Below are 18584 nucleotides of genomic sequence, written 5' to 3' on the forward strand. Positions count from 1 at the left end.
ATCACGTGACCGAATCGCAGTGCTCCTATGCTCCATATTAGTTGACTGCCCCTAACCGGCCCGTCGCTTATAGGTAATCACACCTCGCACTCTTCATAAACCGGCAGAATGTGTTACGCATTTTGAAGACTGTTCTGACAGTGGAGTCGGCCGCTCCTTTCAGATTATATGCACGTGGGTTTGTCTCGATAAAAAAAAAAAAGTTTCAGCAGGGCTGCATCATGGTAGCGCAACATTGATAATGCACAACTTTTTTTCTCATTTCGTAGGTATCATTTAAATCCCGAAACAAAAAACTTTTCGTAGTACGTACGGTGCTAAAAAGATTCTGAATCGGTTGTTTTTGAACCCTTTATACAGCTTAACGAAATTCACATCTAAACTGACTTGTAAACATTCTTGCATGATTCTTATTAATTAAATAACCAGTTAAGAGAAATATATAAGAATTACTGTGAGGAGCGCTACATAGCGGCAATCAGTATGCTTTTAGAGTCACGCAGCTTATATGCATTCTTCTTCAAATATATTGATCATTTACGTGATATACACTGCATATTACGTACTGCGTCTGGTGCACGAAATGCAATATCAATACTCCATTCCTCGACTAGACGAAGGACACCTCTATAAAGGCCATAATGATCCGTGGTCATGTGAATACATTCCCTACCTGGCCGTAAACAGCAACTTCCGCTGTCTGTCTTTAATTGCTTTGCTTTGTCATTCAGTTGTGTCCGACTCTTCGTGACCCTATGGACCATGTCACGCCACGCTTTCCGGATCTCACTATCTTCCTAACATCACATTAATACTATTTCTTTATTCGCTTAGTCCTTCCTATCAGCTTCTCTGTCAACTTTATTTCCTTCGGTTAAAAAATTTTAAACATCAAATATTTTTTCTAAGGCTACTGAGCAATGTTATGTTTTTCCTTCATTCTAAAACCAAACAAACCTTTACTGCTACCTTCACCTTGTCATGCCCTTGAAGCGAGCGAACAGTGACAGCTAGTTGACTACTCTTCCGGGAAGGACGCCCTGTTAGGTGCTGAACATATAGCTTGCCGGTTAGCCATAAGATGAGACTAATTGACGCCTTTTTAATTAGAGATAAGCGCCACCGCCTCTCCGCATGCCCAGAAAACCCTGAATTTTTCAAGGCCCGGATAAATAGGATTTCGTTTGCAAATTTCCAACCGACGAAAGCTACTAGGCCCATTCCAGACTGCTCACACCTGCGCCACCAGAGGTTCGGGTTGCGATTAATCATTCATTCCTGCGCTAATATTTTGCAGGGAGCCTTGCAACAATTGTTAATGCAATAAATATGTAGATAAAGAAAACTCTTTATATGCATCACCGTTTCAAAAAGCAGTTAAGGAAATAAAACACTCAGAAGCAGTCGAATGTACCAAGGTACCAGCTCAGGTGCCTTTCTTGAGGCGGTAACAGACGCACGAAAAGGAAAAAAAAAAAAAACCTACCGACGGTTGGGCAGGAATGTAAAGTCTTCTCTATTGTTATTCTGAAGAGTTATTTTGCTCGATGCAGAAAGTACCAATTTCTGTACATTAAGCTAAAACATATTTGTATTGTCTCTCTGCGAACGTGGTTGAAAATGCGGATTACAAATAATTGCTAGTTATTATTCCATTAAAACAGAGGCAAGATCAGTTTGATCGCGGCTAATGTTAACCACTTTGGGCCAATAACTACAAAAGGAAATCAGGCTTAGGTCATAAAATACAACGTAACTAGCCCGTCCCACGTCAAGTATCGCACGAGATGCCTACACGCAGGGCGCTGTCGTCCGGCTAAGAATTAGTGCTTGTGAATGCATCGAACAAAGAGAAAGTCTTCTACTTACTTGTTGAGCCTTCGAATGAGTGGCTTAAGCGTATGGAAATCCGGGCGTTCAGCCGGGTCTTCAGCCCAGCATTTCCGGATAATTTGGGCGAGCTCTTCGCTGCAGCAGTCGTCTTCAAGAAGCGGACGGAACGGGACCTTGTGGTTCATTTGTACGTTGGCCACAATCTCTGCACAGTGGGGGAAAAGCTTTTTAGCCAATCAGTTCACTTCAATTTCGGTGCGTTGAAACACTAAACAGGGCTTCTGTGCTATGCCTATATACGTGTGCAAAAACGTCTTTGTGTGTGTGTGTGTGTGTGTGTGTGTGTGTGTGTGTGTGTGTGTGTGTGTGTGTGTGTGTGTGTGTGTGTGTGTGTGTGTGTGTGTGTGTGTGTGTGTGTGTGTGTGTGTGTGTGTGTGTGTGTGTGTGTGTGTGTGTGTGTGTGTGTGTGTGTGTGTGTGTGTGTGTGTGTGTGTGTGTGTGTGTGTGTGTGTGTGTGTGTGTGTGTGTGTGTGTGTGCACGCGTGCGTGCAACCATTTAGACTCATTCCAGCAGGTGGGTCTTTCAATGAAAACATGAGTGGGATATATAAAAGGCAATTTTACTTTTTAACTCGTTCATCTAAATATTCGTTTTTCTTCCCCGTTTACGTATTGGTAGGGAGGAAAAATAATTTACTTACTTTATATTCAACGTAGCTTGAGATAGCGTTTCACGAATGCTGGTGTTTAGTAGGCTTTACGCAGGTTTGAATACCTGTGACATATGAAACATTTGGACACGTGTCGGGTAAGACGTCTCTTTTAAGCTCTTAGTAAACGTTTTTGAGCAGTGTCCTCAACCGCCGTCATAATTTTCGTACATGCTGATTTAAAAGAAACAAAAGTCACTGGATCATTGAAAGTGTCGCCGTTGTTTCCTCTTTGCGCGGAGTCGCCCATTGGCCAGTTGTGATCACGTGGTCAAGCCCCGCCATGAATGGTCCACTAGAGCAGACGACTAGGTCAGCGCAGTGCTTCGGCGGTAGTCGGACACCCCATCCGACTAAGTTTGTTCCATATCTCTCTGTGTGAATGAAACACGCACAATGTGGTCGCTTTTGATCACCGAGCATTCTTCAGATATTGCAGCAGAAGAGAAAAAGACAAAGCATTTTTATTATCTCGAGCGGAAAATTTGGCAAACAAAGAAGAGTAGTCTGGCTGCATCGCATTCGACTCGAAACATTTGTTCCAACGAAGGAGACCTGGCCTTGCGCGGTAAGAATTGTTAGAACCCATTAGGTGTTACCAAAGGCACTAAATCCCTTATTCTGTGCATTACTGGTTAGTTGGACGCCCCTAGCAAGTCTCCAATGCATGTTTCGTTATAGATTTTTCCCGTGACCGCTATAGATTCGGAGATGTGTCATGCGATATTTTTCTTACGGTCATTCATATTGACTAGTGAGGCTCGCAACTATATATGTGCTTTGGTAATATAGGTTGCACGTTTGAATGGTTTACCTTAGGTAAAAAAAAAAAAAATCCCAAATTGACATACTGGCAATGCAGGGTGCCCAACGTGAGTATTCTGAGTTAAATAAAATTACCTTGGTTTTTTTTTACGTGCTCTAGTATTAGGTACCGACAGTAAATAGTTACTGTTCAGCAAGGAAAGGTAATGAGGGGGAGCATCGCGCTACTTTCCGGGTATGATGGCTTGAGAGATGGGAATGAGCGTTGAGCTTCACAAATAGCTTGCTGTGCGACTAATGCCTTGCAAACATGTTGATGAGCACGGGTCGCGCACTGGTCTCTTCAGTCACTTCGAGAGCGTCTCATACCGCCACGGTTGCTGGAGTCTTCCGATAGCCGCGCGTGTTTATTCGCAAAGCGCGCTTGTACGCCAAGGCCTCCCTAAAAACGTTCTCCTCGGATTGGCGATTGCTGTGCCACTAAGCTGCGTTTCTCCTCATTTCCTCTACTACTTCTAAGTACTAGCGAAAAGGTTTTATCGGGCCGACATCTAGCCGTAAATTCAGAGCGTTCGCCTAGCGCCAGCGTCCTTGAGACCGCCTAACAACCCATTCCGACTGGCGCGCGACAAGACGAAGGGAAGTACAGACTGACATGAAAGAGCAAGCGCATAGAGAACTGTCTATGCATCAAATATCCAGGGAAGTACAGACGGACATGAAACAGCAAGTGCTAAGAGAACTGTGTGCGCTTCAAATATCCAGGCGAGCTTTGACATGAACACAGCATATGTGGCTGCTGTAAACAGTTCGCCTGGTCCCAAAAACATACATTTGCGAGCCTGTTAAAGTGACTCGCTTCGATTATATCAGGCATAGTAACCCGCCCAGCAACAACTGAAGCGCTGTAGAACAAGCCTTCATCTTGCTACGCGCACGCCCGAAGAATGAGGGACACGATCAGTGCTGTGGAGCAGTCTTCCAACTCTTTAAATGCTTTCGTAAGCCCTCATCTCATCTAGGATTTCATTCTTAAATACTTTCATTATTTATTTTCCCCGCAAAAATGATCAAAGAGGTGGCTGCAGGGGAGACACCACGAGGTATCGTGGAGCTTTCTTCGCCTAACAGATGACACGTTCGTCACGTTGAACCATTTCTGGCAATGACTGCTGGATGTTTCCCGCGCGCAAAACGCTGATTGCAGTAATTTGGAGTTCCAGTGACTTTGAAAAAAAGAGGCCTACACGAAAATCATGTGCACTTTTTCGGGCGGTCTTGGTATAGTCGAGGCTAAGGAGAATGCATTGCTTCATTGTACTTAATGTCCTGCTATCGTGCATGGGGGAGTATATGGAAGTTTGCGTCCGAAAGTGGCCAGAGATTCTGGATGTCGTAGGGGAGGCCAACGGTAATTTTCACCATCTAAGTTTTTTGCGCACACTTACATAAAAAAGAAATTATACACGGGTGCCTTGGTTTCAACTCCATTGAGATGTGGCCGCCGCGGACATGGGTGAATATCAGACTTACGCCCTCCGTTCCTTCAGCGGCGTGCTCTGGCGACCTCGGCATCGCGGAGGGCTTTATACCAACCTTTGTTTTGTGTAATATCATGCCTGTCAGGCGCTTCATCTTACAGTGAATAATACACAAGTGGTAAAGTATGTGTCGATTATTAGGCGGCCTTTCACCCTGAAGGCAATCTGCGAACGCAGGGTCTTCGCTTGTGACCCCTGGACGAGAACAAATGGAGGATGACAGAGTTTAAACCTCAATTCTCGCACTTGCAAATAATGCAGAACGTGCTGGTAAGCTATAAAACATCGGCAAGCCCTTCATTGGCTCCAAGGCCTCCTACAATCGGTAGCTGGATGCCGTGGCAGCTTAGTACTTGACGCTAATAAGAATGTGCGATATAGTTTTGAGTATTTGGGTACGTATCTTTGCCGTTCGATAAAATCAACTCCGCCGTCTGGCGCGCAGTACTTTCCCATGCTGGCTTCCGTCCTTGCATCAATCAAGAGCCTGACAGACAAAGCATCAAACAAAACAAAGAATGGAGTGGAAATGCCATGCTGGCTCGGTAGCTTTGGCTTACGTTAGCTGTTTTCCAAGAACGAGGTTCTGGCCTTGCTGGCCGCATCTGTATGGACTTACTGCGAAAAACGCCGGCATGCTGCACGTTGTCAGATTGTGAAAAAAACTGACAAGCGATTGATGGGCCGATCCGGGGGAAATGCGTAGCATTAGACTTTCATTCTGCCTTGCAAGATGACGCATCCCACACACTTATTTATATTCATCTTTAGTGCACACCTAAGGTTTTATATATTTCTTCGAACTTGCATGTTTTATTTGTTTGTTTGTTTGTTTGTTTGTTTGTTTGTTTGTTTGTTTGTTTGTTTGTTTGTTTGTTTGTTTGTTTGCTTGCTTGCTTATTTCTTTGTTCGTTCGTTCACCCGTTCGTTCGTTATGCTTTAGACAATACATAAGTAGAGCTAGGAGGCAGAGGCAGAAGACGATAACATAGATTGTCTGACTAAGCCAGTCTCCCAGCAAAACATTGCAGCACAAAAGCCCAATACATAGCCAATGATTGCATATAAATCAAAATTAAAGATAAACAGAGGGAATCTATCGTTTACAGAGGGAAACAAAAAAGAGCAACGTTGATACCAGCAATAGGTAATCAAATAAAAAAATTGTGTATCATATGTATACTAAACAGATTAACAGTGTGTTTTGAATAATGAAAAATAAAACAAATCACTAGGAGTATTTCACGCTGTGGAAAATTATAAAATCACAGGACGACACTGGATTATTATATGCTATTGATAACCAGCATTGATGACCAAAGCTTGTAACTAGGCTTACACATTATGCACAAAGTAAGATTTCGCCTTTTTCCTTTCGGAAAGCAGGAAAGAAGTCCTATCGAGCATCTCGATTAAAAAAGGAAAAAGATTGAAGCAGTTAGCAATTTGTCAGTTGATTACTTGCATGCCATGGAAAGTTTCAAGAAGGAGTGGTGCCTCAACGTGTACAACAGGGTACATTCTTAGTGTAGATAGAAAAGTTCGGTGTTCACTTTCACGTTTAAATAATTTCGTAGAGCCGTTGTTAATACAACGCTTCCGTCTTTTGCAACTATTCGGACATCTGTTCTTAAGACGATATGTCACGAATAAATCTTGAACCTTTCTTTTTAAACAGGTATACTTCTTAAGTTAGATTTTGAAGTTACGCCCCAATCAAGAAACCAGTACAGTAACCGGGAATGAATTAGGGCAAATAAAGCTGACAATTAACGTTATTCGGAAGGTAAGCTTGAATTCCGTTCAGAAGCCCTAACATTTGAGCAGTACTACGTTTTACTGAATTCACATGTTCTGACCAGAGAAGGTTTTCGTTGCTTTACACCTGAGAGCCAAATTTCCTGTCTGGCTAAATCGATATCCGAAGGCGTGGCTGTCCGGCTGGCTGTCCGGCTGGTTGGACCTGCCGCACGTATTCCACGCTTTGTGTGCAGCTCGTTGCAGGTCCCGCTTTCGTGAGGCAAACTCCCAATCACCGCATAGCACATTTAAACTCTCATGGAAAGCCCCCACACAACCACGTCGCTGCTTTGATACACCCGCTCCACTTCTTGGCTCAGTTTTCTCCTAAACGTCTCCCTCTAGGCATAGCACACGCCACGTTGTTTTCTTGGCAGCCTACTCCCGGCTGTTCCCTCCTCTGTCACAAATGTAGAGAGGGGGACTTCCTTCTCTCCACCGTGCCACTAACCACCGGTGGTAGGCGGCAAGTCTACAGGTAGCTTGCTGTGTTCGAATGCTTTCAGAGAACACCGAACAGTTTTTACTGACATTGGGAACGTATGGGAACGCGTAAAGACCTCAAATAGGTTAAATCAATCTAATATCGGTCTTCAATTGTACGTCCGTCATACCTCATATCCCGTTTGAGGACGTTAAACCTGCAGTTTACAATACGCGAAGGGTAGATGGAAGCACGCTAAAGGGAAGGCAGAGAAAAGCTAGAGGTTAAAAAGGCTAGTACAACGTGAGGTAGGCAAGCGATGTCGATGCGGATATAGGAAATGAGCGAGAGCACAGGCATTTCAATCTATTGCTTTCTTATGCGGTACATTCATTTCTTAATAAAATAATAATGTTATTACGAGAGCGGCTACTATCGTTACTGCCTAACTAGGTGAAGTACAATAACTTTTACTGCTTCTCGCAGTTGTTAAAATGGACGAATGTTTTCGTCCACGCGAGGTAATGAGAGCAAGCAGCGCTTTATGCTAGTATAGAGTATTTTTGGTTCTTGAAAGATCACACTATTCAGTTCTCGCATTACGAGAGCACGCGCATCACGGCAGCGTTAAATATATATGTAAAATATATGTATATGTCAATAACGACAATTTGAAAGTGCTGAAATCTATAAGCGTCTCTATAAGTCTTCGTTGCGGAGCTAAGAAGGTACAAAACACACCGGTCATAAACACTTCGCCCTCACGGAGGCATTGGTTGCTTTTTGGACGGTAAGCCTTTCAAGGTATGCGTGGTATCTTTACGCATATCCATAAGTGCACCCTTAACCAAGCAGCTTAACGGACAACTGATAAAAGCAAAGCATAACTGTTATAAATAAATAATTCACTAGCCAAAATGTTTTACAAAATAAGAACTTGATCGTCGGGTGAAGGAAAATTAAGATTTTCTCAATGAAATGTTTTACCTGATGCTATACTTTCTATCTTTCTGTGCACTTTTCCTTTGTATCGTTAAACACACTTGTATCAAATAGTTCTTCAATACGTTTAAAAATGTCTACAGTGTGGAGCATTCAAATGGCGAAGATGACAATCCAGGAGGTGTCGAGTACCATTTTCAGTATTTTGAAAAGCATGTACAAATTATATCTCCCTGCTATATTTGCATCACGCTTGCTTTCATTTCTCATTTATGCAAGCTCAAAAAATTTATTAGTGGGTGTGCAAAACTCTTATTGAAATCAAGCAGGGTAGTATAGCACATGGCGTCATATTGCTAACGCGCACTAATTAGCAGGAAACCACTAAATGGTGTGCACCTTTTGGACAAAGCTGCAGAGGGCCCAGATAGAAAGGCCCTTGCCGAAGAACAATCTCGTGCGCGATGATGGCGAACGAGTACACGTCTCCCTTTTGCGTGCCCGCAGCCAGGGGCTCGCAGCGCCGTTGGAGCTCGGGCGCTGTCCACAGCATGCCTGCACAGTACAAAAATAGTCAGCAGCAAGAAATACATAAGTGATAACATTATCAATTTCAAGGACGCAATGTGTTCAACTTCGCATCCAAAAGCACTATCAAGTAATAAATGGAAGTATTGGCAACTATACGCACTGTTGTTGTTGTTCTCCTCTAATTTGATAGCACATACCCATACAGGGGGATCGGCCAAGAATTAGGGTGCAGAGATATTGGATTTTGATATGTATAATTACATTGCAAAAAATAAATATATAGAAATAATTGCTAGGGAACAGGGAAGGAAATGTAAATTTGAAAAACCAAAATTAAAAAGGGCAATTACTAACGCACGCAGGAGGAGAATACTGAGATTTATATGTACAGAATTAAAATTCAAAGCATATTAGCGAGGCAGACATTATGTTTCTATTAAGAAGTTTTTAATGGCGTTAAAAACAGACCTGTGGCTGTACCCAAGCATGGTGGCACCGAACGATAATAAAATCTGGCTGCTCAAATTAAGATCCAGCTGTTGCAACGGCTTCTCCAAATACCGTTTTCCCATCTTGGTAAAACGGCGGCAAAATAGCAAGAAATGATCTATTGTTCCCGGTTCCCCGCAGAATGCACTGTACATCTGTTCTCTAAATTGGGTGCCTTCTTTTTCTTCTGAAAAAAGCGACGAAAGCGCTATGATACAATACGCTGAGTAGTTCACACAAGAGCTTAGAACTGATAAGCATCCTCCTTTTTCCGTAGCCTGAAAAATGCAAAACAAATATTGTTTAAAGTGCTGCTCCACCTAAAGTGTTTCGAAGATTTTCTATTCGCGGCTTAAGTAGCCGGTTGTACCCTGATTACTTCGCCCTCTGCACGCCGTCAGCCGCCAGCTTGGAAGCCTTAACGCTGTAGCAGTGAAATCATTCTGATTTAAGGGCCAAAAATAATACAAAACAAGAATGCAACACGCAGTCACAGTATAGTAGGAGGAATAATGAAAATGCGAGAATCGAGAGAAAAAAAAAACTAGTCAAATCTCCTGAAGTAAATATTTGCTGCTTTCCTGCGTTCATATCTAGTTCTGAGGAATAAATTGATAAAGCTCTGTATTCGGTTATGTGTGCTTCGATGTCATTCCAGTCAACGTTGGTTTCGCTAGTGTAGGGTTGAGATTCGATAGTTTTATTGTAATTATCTCGCCGTTGTAAGATGTAAGACAAAATACCCCCCAAAAAAGAAAAAGCTCGATATTAGGGGTATATATGGGAATATATACCGTCTGGATATATGCATGAGGAGCATCGTAGATGATAAATACAACCACATCTCATTTCACACTCGCTGCTTGCAAATAATTGCTAGTGAAAGTAATTTTCAATACTGGTTCTTCTCTCTTCGGATAGGGGTGCAATCTTCTCCAAACGGGGTGATTCGGCGATGTTGAAGCAGGAGGCGATGATGCCGAAGATGAAGTATATTAACAGTATTTACAGAAATACAAGGGCTGACTGCAGGTTACAGATGCAACGTCACACAGACCAAGGAAACAGCTCTAACTTACAAAGAAAAACAATCTCGCACAGAGATACTGCCAAAAGGACCTTGCGTATCGTCTGAGCGTTTCAGTTAAAGCCTAGGCTTTCTAAAGTTACGTGCTGAGCACACAGCCTCAGTCTTGATTGACTTCTCTTCAGTCGCCATCACTTTTTAATTCACTGGTAGACAAAGAGATAGGGATGGTCATTTTTGGTGGCCACCCCTTGTGCCAGGTAACCAATCAAAAAAAGGTCGAGGAGGGCGGGCACTGCACTGTAGGTTGAGCTCAGCCTCGAACCTAGGGCCGCGCTGACCGAACAAAGCCATCAAAAAAAAAAAAAAAATTTTACCCTCTCCGGTGAGAAGGGCCGCGCCTTCTCCCTTCAGGGTTCAGGGCCTCCTTCCCACTTTCATCCCCCACGCTGTCGCCCCCTCCACATTTCTGTGTCCTGTGAAATTCCTCACATTTGTTCTGTCCCACCCGCCGCCGGGCGTTAACAGAAGGGGGAAACCGGACACGCTCAGGCAAAAGGATCGCGTTGGGAAGTCGTTTTCGTTTTTCAGGCGTGCGCCGCCGTTCCCAAAATTAGAAATGAGCAATGCCTTTATCATCTCCAATTTTTGGTTGCCACTCTGAAAGAAAAGGAAAAGATTCAATTTCGCATTCCACATCGGGGACACGTGAAGGATGTTCGGGAAGAGACATGATTGCTTCTTCTAAAGCGACAGGTTCAATGTTCCGCCTCTAGCAAAAAAGCAATTGCTTGAATTTTTGCACGATAAAAGGCGTGACCCCTTCTTCAGCCCAGGTGACAACCGAAGAATGCCTCCGACAAGACACGGATGCTCCATCAATTTTGGGGGCCTATTTTCTGAGCAAAGCTACAGGAGTCGTGTCCCGGAAAAAGAGTGCAGCGGCCTAACAGTGGGTGAATTCTGCCGTGACCTGCAGTGCAATTATGGGCATGCTAGACCTATTAAGTGTTTTGATGAACCTGCATTCTCGGAGTAAGCTATTCCCTGAGAATGTACGACCAAATCTGCATCGTTGACCTGATTAAAGGGATCTTAGTTGTCAACTTTCTCCTGGACTTGGAGAGAAAACTTAAGTAGTACGAAGCCTACGAGATAACGAATATGCGCATATGCTTTCGTCTATAAAACAAATATCAGCGCCTGACAAAAAGTGGCAGCTTTTAGAGTTAGCTAATTTACCACGGAAAATCATCGGTAGGCACTCGTTGGCTTCGAATATATTATGCTATTATGCATTGCACACTTTATTTTATTTCTCTACTGACACTGCTGCCAAACTGTGGGTGACTTCAAAAAAAGCCACGAGAACCACAAGACCTACTAAGACTTCTGCGGAGATGATGCGTAGCATTCTAGTTCTCAAGCGACTTTGTTTGAGGCGCTCGCCTTACCGTTGGTGCTCGTTTCGTTAGTACATGAGCTGACCCCCTCCGGTGCTAGGGATAGCCCACTGAAGTTTTCGGCTTGTACCAAGGGACCTCTTTTTAATTTAAACGCTTTGAGGTTGGCTGTCTGTCAGTGGTTCTTCATGATCACCTGCCGTGAATTACGTCCTCGCTGTCTCGATCGATCGGAAATTTTTGTCCGTAGTGGTGGTGTGGTTTTAATGGCACAGGAACTCCAATGCTATCACGCAACTTCTTCTCATTCCCTGCGAAGTGTCAAGTGCGCATCACCGACTCTTAAACTTTTTGCTGATTGAACGTTCACGGGAATTGATTTCGAGGCTTGCTATTATTACCAAACGGCCACCAGAACTCTTTACCAGCCTAAAATTTAAAATACAAAATGAGCATTATTCTATATATCTTACATTAGCACTGTGTTATTCGCGGGGAACGGTGTCCAGCGCTTTCCCTGCCATTCGAAGTTGTAGAAGTTTATGGTGTTGTGTGGCTTGTTTAGTGCGCGCAGAGCTTCCCCTACATTTAAAGGGAGCATGACACACATCAGCAATTACAGCTGTAGCAAGAAGTTATGTGTAATAAATAAAGACACTTGCAGTGAGCATTCTTAAAATTTGACGCTTCAGAAGAAATATATTATCGTTTCCATCATCATCTTGAATATATACCTACCCGTTGAGCCAGCTAACGTAAGCCAAATGTAAAAAAAAAAAAAAAAAAAGACATTAAGGGCAGGCTAGGAAACCCAGCATTTCCTAGCCTGCCACCGCTGCCAGCCAGCTTGCGCACCTGAAAGACATCGTTGAGAGCAGCACGACCACGGCAGACAAACGCGGTAGTTACGTTGTTTTTTTCTTCTATTTAGTGGGCATATTTTTGGACTAGGGAAAAAAGGATATACGAGAGGGTTCCTTTACCGAAAATAATGAAATGCTGTTTTTGAAAGTGTTCGACAACGCTGCTAATATTATTTATTCATTAAAATGCATACTTAGTAACTAACATTTATTTGCCAGCTAATTATTTCATTCCTAAACGAAAAGTTACCTATGGTCGCAAGGTAGCTGGTAGCCACATATGCAACCGACTTTTCTACGTGCCTAAAAATTTAAAGTTTTTGCTCTCGGCTGAAGTTGCCTGGAACATCCGGCTTAACGACTCGTTTGGAGCAAAGCGATGAGAGCTTACTAGTTCTTTAGTGATCGCTACAAACCCTCTTTGCCAGTTACTTATGAGTGCAATGAAATATTGTATTATGAAACGTATGGACGCATTGAAGGAAACTTGTTGATTCGATGGAACGCAGGGCTTATCCTGTTTCCTGAAGATAAACAGGAAGCGTAGGAAATATTTACGAGACGCGTTGTATCCGCAACGAAATTCGTAGTGCAGGACATCGCAATAGTGGGTGCATACAGCTCGGATAGCTATTGAGGTATTACATCTTGTGTACCGAGGACTCTTCCTTGCTCGAAGCTCTATTTTTCTCCGACAACTGTAATGACGTTGCACGAGAACGTATCATTTCTACCGAAGACAGCAGCACTGAACCTCTGTTCCTGTAGGCTGTGCTGACAGTCCGGTCGTTATTTGAGGAAGGCTCAGATGGGCAATCTAACGAGTGGCACTCCGGACGATGAACTAAGTATCTGCTGCGTTCTTCTTTCTTGCGAAGATAAAAAAAAATAGACCGTTGGTTTGCACAAGAAATGTGGATGGGCCTTCAACATACTACTTTTACCTACGGCCTGTAGGAACGGTGGCCCTTGTTGTCAGTTCATTTTGTATGCGTGTAGAAATTCTTTCTATTTCTGTTCTATCTTCCAGGTGGATACAGAAATCAGCTAGGGCGTTGCAGTGCACAAGTATGCATTTCTTTTTTTATGTCCTAGTGTAAGTGGCGGCCTTCTCTTACGCTACTTCTCTCAATTTCTTTACTGCAGTCGAGAATTAGATTAGCGGAGTGTGAGAACTTTTCGCAGAGCCGACAAGCCCATCAATCCAGGGCAATAGCCAGGAATCTTGCGACCATAACAATGCACTGCTCTGCCGAAAGAATCGAGATCAGGGCTAATAAGAGGCAGAACAATCACAGACTGCCGAGGGAGTTTACTCTCCTCGTACGTCATAAATTTCTTTACTCACAACTGCTTCCTTTCAGCAGTGACAGTACAAAAAAATAACCAAATGACCCTAAAGCACGGTAGAAGGAAAAGAAAGTATTTTGTGAAGAGCTTTGCCGCAGTTATCCGTAGTTTGCTATAAGTATGAGAGTAACCCCCCCCCCCCCTCTCCCCCCGTTTCTCTATTTGATTGCTTGGAATTGACTAGATCGCTCAAGCATAACGTCTTGCGAACTAATAATGCTCGTTTAAACCAAACGAACAAAATTTTAAATGGCAGCATGTAAACTATGAATATATAGCTATTTTATGGCTGTTTGAAGCGATCATTACTTTAACAAAAACTATAAATGTGGTTGCCTGTTAACATATTTCTCTCTTATTAAGAAGCTTTTAAGTAGAAGAGAGAAGGGGGAAGGTGCGGAGGGTATTCGCCTACACTGGTGCTTAAGGAAGCACTGCGGCTTAGCATAGAGCATATGGATCACAAGACATGCGACTAATTTTGAAGGAACTCCACCTGATTAATTAATGGCAGCAAAGCAAGCTATATTGCTGCCCTCTTAAAGCGCTGAAATGGTCGGAACCCACACGAACCCCTTCTAGCTAATTCAGCTGTTCGAATATATTTAATGTGTCCGAAATATTACATGCAAATCTAAAATTGAAAGCAAAAATTGACTAATAAGAGTTATGATTTGATCCGTGAATATTCTAATCCATGAAACAGTGCGAACTAGTGCGAACTAGTGCTAACTAGGGCGAACGGAATCCACAAGCGTATACCAATTGTGTAGAAACAGCCCATGAATCCGAATGTTTTAAATATAATCGCTCTACTAAAAGTAACGACATAATGGCAGAAGGCGCAGCCCTGGAATGATAGCGTATATGATTATTCGTAGGTTTCAAACTCCGCTTGGTATTTGAGATAGGTTGCTGCGCGCGTTTTCTATGTCTGTAGATCATGATTCTATTCCAAAGAAAGAATCGTCAACACGCCGGATCGTGAGTAAAATGAAATTTCAGTCGCGTTCCTTCAGCTTCATTATGTAAGGAGCAGCTCAGCTAGGGGGGGAAAAAATGGGGGGGGGGGACGTTAAGGAAAAAACAAAAGTAGCAAAGATTAAGGTTTCATTTAGCTTTCGTTTTGAATTGGGTTTTCAGTTCGCGAACGGCACTTCCTTCGCTTTGGTGTTATCGATGAAACGTAGCGTGCGTCCTTGATTGTCTTTCTCGCTGCTCAATAAATGCACGCCGTTAAATGGAGCAAACAAGAAACGAGCGGCGCCGAAGGTGACAAACTGGAATTGGCATTTGAGTCTCAGTACAACTCGTCTGGAAAGCCGCATCTTAATTTTCTTGTCTCCTTTTCTCCTATACTATTGACCTGGTAAGCCGGTCACACGCACCTAGTAAGATATACTGTAAAAGAATGTTCTACGTGTACTACTTATGTGTGGGAGTATAGCAAGACGTGGTGTTTACAGGTTTTCTAAGCTTTAGCAAGCCCCGACAATCTTTGTGAAATCTTTTTAAGTAACAATGGTGATATTCTATCCGCCATTGTAAAACACGCTATTTCTTCTTCTTTATGAAATAACCTTTAATCTATCCCATCAGATGAAGTATACACACGTTTGGAGACACCTGCTAGTGTTTTTTATTACGAATAGCTGCGGTATGGGATTGCCCAAAGAGCTCTGTGTTCGGTCTTTATTGCTTTCTTTTACGTTACAAGTAACGGCTTTACGTGTACTTTTCATTTAAGTTAAAAGCTTCTGACTCCAGCCAACTCACATTAAATGTTTCCACTTGAGCCAATACTTTTCATTTAGGCCACGCTACTGAGCGTTGCTCCAACTGCTCCAAGTTTCAGGTGCTGTCAATATATATACTTGAGGCCGGTTTCAGGAAGGCGGTGACAAAGGGAGGCTTCATATAAGAATTACTTGCTTTCCGATTAAAACAGAGAAATCCTACTCTTTGGGTGAATGGTTATCACGCATTCCATATGGCAAACTCAAACACAAAGCTAGGTTTCAGATCTGTTACTTACGTCTCCAGTAGGCGTACGAATCGTGGTTCTCATTCGTGTCAGATGAGCGCAGAGAATGGAGGCCGAAATCGGTAATCTTCAGCACGAAGCGACTGTCCACGACACAGTTCGAAGATTTGAGGTTTCCGTGGCTGTGAATTACGCTGTTGTGCAGGTACGCCATACCCTGCAAGTTTTAAACAACAATTAAATCACGTGCACATGCTGTCGTATGCTTTGGCGACTGTATGTCGAGGGAGTTGACAAAGCTTCAAACGTACGTAAAGAGTACATTGGGGGCGTTAAAGAAAACTTCGTAATTGTTCAACGGAAAAGTAAAAAGAACAGCGCTTGCAGAGGAAGGAAGATAAAAACTAACCAAAAAAAGATTGCTAATTGCTCTCCTCCATAAGCCGAATTTTATTATTTATATATTTCTATTACACCTAAGACGACGAGAGATGCATGCGTTTCTCAAGCGCGTACAACAGGTTAAGTTGAACTCAGGATGACTCTAAAATTTGAATCATTATCCTTTCAGGCCATCTCAGGTACCACATCTGTAGAGAAGGCGTGCATATCTGTACGCATGACAACGCAACTTCAGCTCGAATTTGGTAGGTATTTCGTTTATCTAGGATGGACCTGCAGCTCCATTTGTTGATGAGTAATCTCTTTGCCCGCTGAGAGGAATATTACAGGAAAGAGGCTCATGAATAAAACTCGCCATATTCAGATATCGTGCATCACCAAGGTGCGTGTTATTCGATCTTTATCGCAATTATGCACTAGCAGATAGATTGCAAATATTTTTCTTACTAAAATGTGGAACATTGGTCATTTTCAATCACTGTTGTATGTATGATATTGCGATCTCTTTGCATGGTATGAAGAATTATATTTTATTTCAATTTGTACTAAAATAAATGAAAATTACTCTGACGCCGGTTAGAAGAAACATCGTGAGGATACATTTGCATTATGAAATCTTTCACTCAGTTTTCATGCTGTGCGCTTTAATCAGAAAGTTTTCGTCAGACTTAGGACTACAAGCGACGGTTGTGTGCTATTTTGCAGGAGGTAAAAGGAATGTATGAGGTGGGGCTGTTGAGAATATAAAGTGAAGGCGTGCAATTCACCTATACCTGGACACACTAATATGACGGAGATTTATATATTTCTTTTCTGTAGCTGCGTTTCACTGATTGCTAAGCCTGATACCTAGATCAATTCATCTGTCTGCATTAAAATTCCATAAATCATCTGAATGTGACAGATGGAGTCGTGGTCTGCTAACCGGATTACCTCTGTTTTAATCCTTAGCTAGCGAGTGAGATTCTTTTTTATGTACATGGTCCACGTCATTACATGTATAAAAAAGCGTGTCCAAATAGCGTGATCTTCTTGTACCATTACTGTACAATAGGTCCTTTTTTTGGCAGCATTTAACAAACATTCATTTTGTCTGAAGCCCCTTTTTGTCATTGGCTATCAGAGTAGCCACTAAGCTCTGACGTCCCCTCCTTTTTGAAAACGGTATAGCCTTACGGCTTATTGAGGAAACCTCCCAAATCGTTGCTTTCTTTATACAAGTTTCCTGCCTCTCAGCTTCCTTATAATTGTCAGTATATCTGGTGATAGTATCCACAGGATCTAAGTACAAAACACATCACAAACCAAAGGGATATAGAGACGTATAAGGCAGAATGCGCTGATCATCAATTGGTGCTTTTATTCAATAGCAGTTAATGTATACACCAGGAAAGGGGAGGCAGGAAAAGCAACTAAAGGAAATGTAAGCAACATGAACAAATAGCAGCAAACCCAAAACACTAAAACCACCAACAAAAATGCTTTTTCTATATACTTAAAACATATGCGAACATGTCAAAGCTTCTGACTTAACAGTAGACTATGCATAATGTTCAGTTTAATTACCGTCCTTCCAAGTATTTAAGTAAATACTCCTTCCAAGATGTTCTGGAATGCTTCTTACGTTTTAGAAACCTCTAGCAAAGAATATCGAGACAAAGTTAGGAGACATTCCTGCCGACATTATGGCTACGTAATATTATTGTGAATGTTTGGGGACACGTATAGAACAGAAATGTATCTTCAATAATCTTCAGCTTATGAATTTAACCTTTGCTCAGGTATGAAGAGAATATAACGAAAACTGTGAAGTGGCAGGTTCACAATGTAATGCACACTTGATCACCTTTGTTCATTTTCACGTGTGGTGTAATAGCTAAAACTGAAATTTCATCTTCAAAGGATGCTAGAGGTTGTTGTAATATAGGGGCTTACCTTCACAATATCATGCATGAGAGAATATCGAAACATCCAGTCAAGCTTGATCTCGTCGTTTTCTAGGATGTCCTGCAAGATGTAATAAAGAAGCATAATTGTTCTGCTCAATACGTAATTATTCAAAGGTTTATCGTAATGACCGTCACGGAGTCATTACGAACTCTAACCTGGGAATTACATTTGCAGCAGCAAACTTTGTCATCGTAATGGTATCAGCATAAAATTATTTGTCACACTGTTGAGAGTACTTTTCCTTAGCGAAGAAATTGTTTAGTCTCTTCGCTAAACATTTTACCAGGTGTAGTGACGAAAATGATGCAAGAGCAGCTCTGTGGGGATAGTGAAGAACAAGGAGGCAGATGCCGAGGTTGTGTGTTGGATTGCTGACAGCGCGATCAACGCTCGGACCATGACACTGTAAATAAACCCGCTCTTACAATTGGTAACGGTTGTGAAGTACCTGATCCCACGACAGTAGTCTGGAGTCTTTCTACGTCGCCTGCCAGTGTGATAAAAATATTTGCCGAAGCTATCGCTACACAAGCCCTTGTTGATACTTGTGCCACCGTTTTCGTTACTTCG

At 42.5% G+C, this 18584-nt stretch overlaps 1 protein-coding gene across 1 annotated transcript in view; it reads right to left on the reverse strand.

Moving 5' to 3' along the window:
• LOC146186017 (atrial natriuretic peptide receptor 1-like) overlaps positions 1–18584 on the reverse strand; it is a 199133-nt gene that overhangs the window by 26271 nt on the left and 154278 nt on the right. The window contains exons 12-15 of the mRNA XM_084607972.1: positions 18000–18071; positions 15714–15879; positions 8415–8570; positions 1870–2038 (exon numbers count right to left, since the gene is read on the reverse strand). Of these exons, the coding sequence (XP_084464098.1) occupies positions 1870–2038; positions 8415–8570; positions 15714–15879; positions 18000–18071 (563 nt within the window). The remainder of the gene's footprint in view (positions 1–1869; positions 2039–8414; positions 8571–15713; positions 15880–17999; positions 18072–18584) is intronic.

The sequence above is a fragment of the Amblyomma maculatum genome, chromosome 6, assembly GCF_055883805.1.
Source record: "Amblyomma maculatum isolate TAMU_Amacu chromosome 6, ASM5588380v1, whole genome shotgun sequence".
NCBI classification, from domain to species: Eukaryota; Metazoa; Arthropoda; class Arachnida; order Ixodida; family Ixodidae; genus Amblyomma; species Amblyomma maculatum.